Source organism: Protobothrops mucrosquamatus, unplaced genomic scaffold (genome assembly GCF_001527695.2).
Source record: "Protobothrops mucrosquamatus isolate PMUCROS unplaced genomic scaffold, P.Mucros_1.0 scaffold587, whole genome shotgun sequence".
Lineage (NCBI taxonomy): Eukaryota > Metazoa > Chordata > Lepidosauria > Squamata > Viperidae > Protobothrops > Protobothrops mucrosquamatus.
Genome location: NW_015386887.1, coordinates 68833 through 77168, shown reverse-complemented (window position 1 = coordinate 77168; position 8336 = coordinate 68833). Strand labels below are relative to the sequence as shown.

The window sequence follows — 8336 nt, the reverse complement described above, 5'->3', positions numbered from 1 at the left end:
GCATTTTCCACTCCCTTATTGTAGGGTCATGGTTCACATCTTCCAATCAACTTGGAAGATGTGATTTACTTCCGGTTTCTTTCTCCCGGGCTATCCTTATGCTCCTCCCTCTTTCCCAGTTGCTGGTTTAACTATATATATACCAGACAGTTCTGCACATTGTCAAAGCAAGAATATACAGTATTTGCAGCATTGACAGGTTCTTACCATCAGCAATGAAGTGCTCAGGAACATGAAGGGTGACTTTGACCGTGAGTGGACAGGAGATCTGGGTGCCACAGACCATGGCCAGGATGCAAGAACTCACAGCAATTAAGGTAAGGGCTGTCTTGTTCACCGGGCTTTTGAGGGAACCTGGAGAAGAGAAACAAACAAACAAGAAACAAGTCAAAAACTAAAAAAAAACCAAAACTGTTCCTCCTACCCCTCCATTGAGAGGTGTCCAATTCTTGGAGGTTGCCTTGAAAAGCGCCCTGTAGTTTTCTTGGCAAAGTTTTGACAGTTGGCCATTCCTTCTTTCCTAGGGCTGAGAGAAAGGGACTGGCCCAAGATCAACCAATTAAGGTGGGACTAGAACTCATTGTCTCCTGGTCTTTAGCCTGATGTCACAAGCACTACATCAAATTGGCTCTTCTCAAAGACATACGACATATGAAAAGGTTCAGGGTTTTGCATCAGTCCATCCACCTTCAGAATATAACTAAAAGCCCATCAGTATTAGCTGGCGTGACCACCCCTGAGACAGTTGACTGGATTTGTAGTCCAAGCTGCTGATGACCCCATGTTACCAAGCCCTGTTACAAATGAAAGGTTTCATATCTTTCAGAGTGACATCTTATCAACCGAAAGCAGAAGGACTTAAATGCAGACACAAACCTCTCCCGCGTTACATTTTGATTCAAAGGAAATCCAGTAAAAAGGGTCTGATCGTTTTATTCCAGTTTTCAAGCAAAGATTGCCAGATCAGAGTATGTGGAAATAATAATTCCATCTGTCTCTTAAGTACAGTGACGGAAAAGGGCTTGGGGAACAGAACAGAATCCCGGCTATCAATTCATCTGTTATGAGCGGTTATGTATAATTCAGGGATTCTAGGAGATTGACAGAAAGAGATTGAGGATTCCTTTCTGCTCGTCTCACTGAAGTCAGAAGGATGAATCAGTAGATCTTGGCAATAACTGAGGAAGGAGATTGAGAGATGACACAGGATGTCCTAAAGGTGCTCTTCAAAAAGCAGCTGGACTTTCTTTGTACCTTTGGGACAACAGTGATTTGAATGACTGAGAATTTTTATAGATACTCAACACAGAATGTTGAGTTCAAAGCAACTGTTGGTGTCAAAGACCCATTATGCCCTGCCCTTGAAAGTTCTTATTCAAATATTTGTCCCTTTCTTGGAGGCCTTGGTTTTATTTTGGAAGCCTGTTGAGTTTCTGATCTTTCTGGCCACCCATAAAGTCTCTGTCCTGTTATCTAGCTAACTTGAGCCATGGTGGTGCAGTGGTTAAAATGGAGTATTGCAGGCTGATTCTGCCCACAGCCAGGAGTTTGATCCTGACCGGCTCAAGACGGACTCAGCCTTCCATTCCTTCCGAGGCCAGTAAAAATGAAGACCCAGATTGTTGGGGGCAATATACAAATAATGCTGACCCTGTAAACTGCTTAGAGAAGGCTGTAAAGCACTATGAAGCAGTATATAAGTGCTATTGCTATTTTGATGATCTGCAGAAGATAAAGGGTGAGTTCTCTTCAGGATGAACCAGACTTCCGTATGAGTGTGCCTCTCTTCCCTTATGTTACCTTGACCTGTTCTGTTGGGAGGACTCAAATCCAACCCATGGGAAAAAGAAAAAGGAAGCAACTTTCTAAAGAAATGCAGTTCTTTCATACTTTCCCAAGAATTCAGCTCTCATCGGTAGCCTGCCTCGTCCCAAACTTTTATGGCGTATTAACCTATCTTTTTTAATCGACAAAGGAAGCTCAACATACCAAATCACAAAAGTGCAATTTCCTAAATTCCAAGGGAACCATCTCTCTTTTTATCTCCATCCAAGGCTAGACTGCACATTTCTCACACGCCACCACAACAAAAGGCGTGATAGATCCTCATCGCTACAAAGGATGAAAATCAACCAGCATTTTAGAACAAAGTTGAGTAGGAGTTGATGCACTAGGTGGGCAGATCCCTTCTCCCCCAAGTCATTTGTTAGTCACAGAAAACCGTTTCATCTTTCAAAGTCGCAGACACAAAGGCCCTGTAGGCAAGTGTGGGCAGACAGCATGAAGACCATGACTAGCAGAGGTTCAGCAGCCCAAAGACAGGAGACTGTTCTTGCTGTTTTGGTGGAGCATGGAGGATGCCAAGAAACACCAGGAGTTAAAAAAAAAAATTGGAACTGGCCCTACCATTGAGTCTATATGAAACTGAACAAAGAAGGATTTTACAAAAACAAATGTCTAGTTGCTAGGGTGTTCTCTGGATAGATAGATAGATAGATAGATAGATAGATAGATAGATAGATAGATAGATAGATAGATAGATAGATAGATAGATAGATAGATAGATAGATAGATAGATAGATAGATAGATAGATAGATAGATAGATAGATAGATAGATAGCAGATGGACAGATAGACAGACAGATGATAGATAGATAGATAGATAGATAGATAGATAGATAGATAGATAGATAGATAGATAATAAATGATATAGACACAGATAGAAAGATTATAGACAAATGGTAGATGATAAATGATATAGACAGATAGACAGATGAGATAGATAGATAGATAGATAGTGATAGATATAGATAGATGATAGATAGATAGATCATAGACAGATGGTAGATGATAAATGATTGATATAGATAGACAGAAGATAGATATAGAGAGATGATAGATAGATAGATAGATAGATAGATAGATAGATAGATAGATAGATAGATAGATAGATAGATAGATAGATAGATAGATAGATAGATACAGACAGACAGACAGACAGACAGACAGACAGACAGACAGACAGGGAGATGATAGATAGATAGATAGATAGATAGATAGATAGATAGATAGATAGATAGATAGATAGATAGATAGATAGATAGATAGATAGATAGATAGATAGATAGATGATAAACAAATGATAGACAGACAGACAGACAGAGAGAGAGACAGATAGATATGCACGCGCCTGGGACCATCAACATAGCATCTGGACAGTGTTATGCAAAGCTAGCACCAACATAAATGCGGAGATGAGTTTTATAGCTTTAGGATATGTTTATACGAGGAAGCAACAGCTTTAAGTATAGAAGAATTTTGAGCAGTCGAAAATAAGGCCATGAGGGAGAACTGGGGGTGAAGAAGCAGAAGAACTGGAGGATCAAAATAAGGCAGCCTCCGGGCAAGAAGTCTGTTTTGAAAGTAGAGAAGACTGACAAGGAAGGCTGAACCAAAAAAAAAAAAAAAAAAGAGAGAGAGAGAGAGAAAAAGAAAAAGCCTTAAAAAAAGTATGCCTTCTTTTTTTAGATTGCAACCAAGCAACTTCCTATAACCAAGTCAATTAATTGCTGCTTAATTGGGCCTTAAAGGCTTGAGAGAAAAGAACCTCTGGAGGTAGCTTCCAAAGAATGCTTTTTCAAATTAATAGACCCCATGATTTCTAGCCTCTGCCCTAAATTTACGTTGGCCTTAATTTAAGTTGTTTCCGTTTCAGAAGTTAAGGAGAAGAAGGAGAAGGAGAAAATTTCCTGACAGTTAAAACAATTAACCAGTGGAACAAGATGGGTGCTCCGACACTGCAGGTTTTTAAGAAGAGATGGTACAGCCATTTGTCTGAAATGATCTAGTGCTCCTGCTTGACCAGGGGTTGGACTAGAAGACCTCCAAGGTCCCTTCCAACTCTGTTCCTATGTTATTTTATCAAGGAGAGAAGCAGGGTCTCCTGCTTGAGCAGGGGGTTGGACTAGAAGACCTCTTAAGGTCTCTTCCAGCTCTATTCTGATTGATTGATTGAAATGGTCTAGGGTCTCCTGCTTGAGCAGGGGGTTGGACTAGAAAACCTCCAAGGTCCCTTCCAACTCTATTCTGATTGATTGACTGATTGACATGGTCTAGGGTCTCCTGCTTCAGCAGGGGGTTGGACTAGAAGACCTCTAAGGTCCCTTCCAATTCTGTTATTCTGTTATACAAATGTGCCCCAAAGGATTTTCCATCAAGGGGCAAAAAAAAAGGGGGGATTAAACATCAAAGGAAACCGATGTGGTTATGGTCAAGCATCTGAAGGGGAAAAACAAAACAAAACAGGGCACAAAAATCATATTGTAAATCTTCCTTTTCCTTGCTAGTTGAAAGACAAAATGCCACAACCTATTTGGTGCCTTAAATCTGTTTTGGCCATGCAAATACATGATGTTCTTTGCCTCTTTTAGGGAGATCTCTGTCTCACCCCATGCTCGTTTTGTTAAAAATGCTCACAGGGCTGAAGGAATATCGTATTTTCTCTCTTCTCGGGAAGTAACCCAATTATGTCTTCTTGCTATCATAAAGCGTCAAGCGTTTACGACAGGAGAGAAGTTCCTGATTGGCAAGATTTAGCCCTCCGCTTTATGTTTAATGTAAATGGCATACGGTGGGGAGCCAGGCCTATAAATATTTTAAGTAAACAAGACAAATGGCCGTAGGTTTGGGTTTCATGGCTGGCCTCTGGCAGTAATAAATGCCTATCGTAATATTCCCAATCCATTTCTGCCGCCAAGCAGGGGCTCCCGGCAACCGGCGGACATTTGAAATTCTGGAGGGCCCTCCGGCCATTTTGAAAGGGTTCAGTCAGGAACAAGGAAGGTGATTTTGTTCATCCAAGTTATTGGTTTTGTGAGGGAAATATATCACTGCTTCATTGCGTGGGCCAAACATATTTTTTCAAACAAATAAGGGGATGCGGTATTTGGCCTCCTGAGGTGAAGAATGGGATGAAATTTACATGGCGTTAGAATTTAAAAAAACAGGCTTTGAGAAGAAGATAGATTGTTGATCTATGACACCAGATAAATATATTTATTTATATTTCACCTTCATTATTTTTGGAAATAGCTCAAGCCAGTGAGCATATCCAACATACCTCCTATTTTCCCCACAAACAACAATCCTAGCCCAAAGTCACAAAGCTGACTTTCCTGCCTAAGGTAGCACTAGAACTCACCGTCACCTGGTGATTGGCCCAGAGTTGCCCAGTTGGTTTTCATGTCTAAGGCATGACTAGAACTCACAGTCTCCTAGGGATTGGCCCAAAGTCACTTGGCCATCTTTTGTGCCTAAGGTGGAACTAGAACTCACCGTCTCCTGCAATTGGCCCAAAGTCACCCTGCTGGCTTTCAAGCCTAACATAGAACTAGAACTCACCATCTCCTGGTGATTGGCCCAAAGTCACCCAGCTGGCTTTCATAGCTAAGGCAGGACTAGAACTCACAGCCACCCACTTTCTAACCTGGTGCCTTAGCCACTGGACCAAACTAGCTCCCTCAGTTTATTAGCAAAAACGTATAAAGGTATCTCAAGTCAACGTTGGAAATATGAAACACCCAACGAGACGTTTTAACATTGCATGGTGGACTTGCAAAAAAAAGCCAATAAATTTTGGACACAAATACACGCAACGACACAAAGAATTTTAAAGATTAATGTTCCAAAAACAAACAAAACAAACAAACAAACAAACCCACCCCAAAACTAAATTAGAAAAGGCACACAGAAGATTCATTTTGTATTACACTAGCAGCAGTAAGATTGAAGAATATAGAAAATCCCCCAATGAAAAAGAAAAAAAAATATATGGATGTTTAACAACGTCAGAATTAAGCAAAATGGCGAAAACTGACCTGTTTAATCAGGGAGAAAACAAAGCGCTTTTTTGAGAGAGAATAAAATTGTTATTGTGACAAATACGGATGGCGCGTCCTTTCGAAATAATTACGGGTAAGACAAGGAACGAAATTAAGAAGGACGTGTTAAGATGGGAGAAATTAAAACTGTCACCGCGAGGGAGAATTTTCCCTGATAAAAATGAGTGTTTTGCCTAGGATGGTGTTTTCGTTTCAAACAATGCTTGTTTTGACACCTGATGCATCATTCGAGTAACGGGGGAAAAGGTAGATCCAATTTGTATGGCGAGGGGAAAAAAGTATGAAAGAAACACCAGTTAAATATAAAGCGCTACAAGATGCAAAGGAAAGAGGGAAGATTTTATTTATTTCTTTTCGTCTTCTCTTTTATCTTAGTTTGTATTAGCTCCGATTACAATTAATTTCCGACGTACAACAGTGCATTTAGGGACCGTTCAAAATTGCAACGGCGCTGAAAAAAGCAACTTATCGTCGTTTGTCACACTTACAACTGTTGCAGCTTCCCCCGGGGTCACGTGATCAAAATTCAGAAGACGCTTGGCAACTGACTTGTATTTATGACGGTCGCAGTGCCCTGGGGGTCACGTGATCCCCTTTTGCGACCGTCTAACAACCAAAGTCACTGGGGGAAGCTAGGTTAATTTAACAGCCATCCAATGGGGCAAAACTATATATATCAGAATAGGGCTGGAAGGGACCTCGGAGGTCTTCTAGTCCAGCCCCCTGCTCAAGCAGGAGTCCCTGTATCATTTCAGACAAGTGGCTGTCCAGTCTCTTCTTAAAATCTTCCAGTGTTGGAGCATTCACCGCTTCTGGGGGCAGGTTGTTCCACTGGTTAATTGTTCTAACTGTCAGGAAGTTTCTCCTTAGTTCTAAATTGCTTTTCTCCTTGATTAGTTCCCATCCGTTGCTTCTTGTCCTGCCTTCAGGCGCCTTGGAAAATAGCTTGACTCCCTCTTCTTTGGGGCAGCCCCTGAGATACTGGAAGATTGCTATCATGTCCCCCCTCGTCCTTCTCTTCGTTAAGCTAGACACACCCAATCCCAGCAACCGTTCCTGATATGTTTTAGCTTCCAGTCCCCTAATCATCTTTGTTGCTCTTCTCTGTACTCTTTCTAGAGTCTCAATATCTTTTTTACATCGTGGTGACCAAAACTGGATGCAGTATTCCAAGTGTGGCCTTACCAAGGCATTGTAAAGTGGTATTAATACAGGAGTCCCTGTATCCTTTCAGACAAGTGGCTGTCCAGTCTCTTCTTAAAAACCTCCAGTGATGAAGCACCCACAATTTCTGGAGGCAACTTCTGTTCCACTGGTTAATTGTCCTCCCTGTCAGGAAGTTTCTCCTTAATTCCAGGTTGCTTCTCTCCTTGATTAGGAATAGAATAGAATAGAAGCTGGAAGGGACCTTGGAGGTCTTCTAGTCCAGCCCCCCCTGCTCAAGCAAGTGAACCTATACTATTTCAGACAAATAGCTGACTAGTCTCTTAGTTTCCATCCGTTTTTTCTTTGGCTTGCCTTCTGGTGCCATCGCTACAGAAACTTTCCATAAAATTATTTCATGTCTTTTTTTTTAATGCTGATGTGCTGGAGCTCAGCTGGAATATTTGTCAAGATGGACCTTCATGTGGGATAGGAAGGCCAGCACTCCAGAATCAACCAGGTTGGCAGGCGGTTTGAGACAGTCTCCCTGTGTCCGAAAACAAAGCATTTGGCACGTGGCTGAGTGATGATCAAAATCTTCAGCTTCTGAAATATATTCCTGAGTGTCGGGCTGATGAATCTCATTTGCAAATTTCCTTTCACTGAAGTTACAGATCCCCAGCCTGTGACTCGCCTTGCCCTAACTTAAAATGCTGCTTCTTTCTCCTCCGAGCTGTTCCGCTATTTTAACAGTGCTGAGACAAGGACAAACTTTTCATAAAATTGGAAACCTGCTCATCGGCTGAATCAATCATCCTGCAAGAGCAAAATCTTCACTTTGACTTACGCTGGAGGCAAAAGTGCTTTGAAAGTCACTTAAAAAAATGATATGGCTTGCCTTTCTCTTCCCTGTTTTGCTTTTCTTCATTTAAAAAAAAAAAAAAGAAAGAAATACGCTTATATATTAACCCTAACATTCCAGGATGTAAGCTGGGAAGAGTTTATTTCAGTTGCAGAAATTATGTATGGGACTGGGAAAAATTAGAACGGTGCGTCAGATTATTTGAGATTTAACTGCAATATTTTCTAATAGGCCAATTGTCCATTGTTGCTCAGTTTGGCTTATTGCATCCATTGATACAGAGGAGGAGGAGGAGGAGGATAAGAAGAGGAGGAGGAGGAGTAGAAGGAAGAAGAAGAAGAAGAAGAAGAGGAGGAGGAGGAGGAGAACGGGAGGAGGAGGAGGAAGAAGCAGAAGCAGAAGCAGGAGAAGCAGAAGAAGCAGGAGAAGG

The 8336-nt window shown here is 41.4% G+C and overlaps 1 protein-coding gene across 1 annotated transcript in view; it reads right to left on the bottom strand.

Moving 5' to 3' along the window:
- ASTN2 (astrotactin 2) overlaps nt 1–8336 on the bottom strand; it is a 208859-nt gene that overhangs the window by 143969 nt on the left and 56554 nt on the right. The window contains exon 5 of the mRNA XM_015817424.2: nt 208–354. Within this exon, the coding sequence (XP_015672910.2) occupies nt 208–354 (147 nt within the window). The remainder of the gene's footprint in view (nt 1–207; nt 355–8336) is intronic.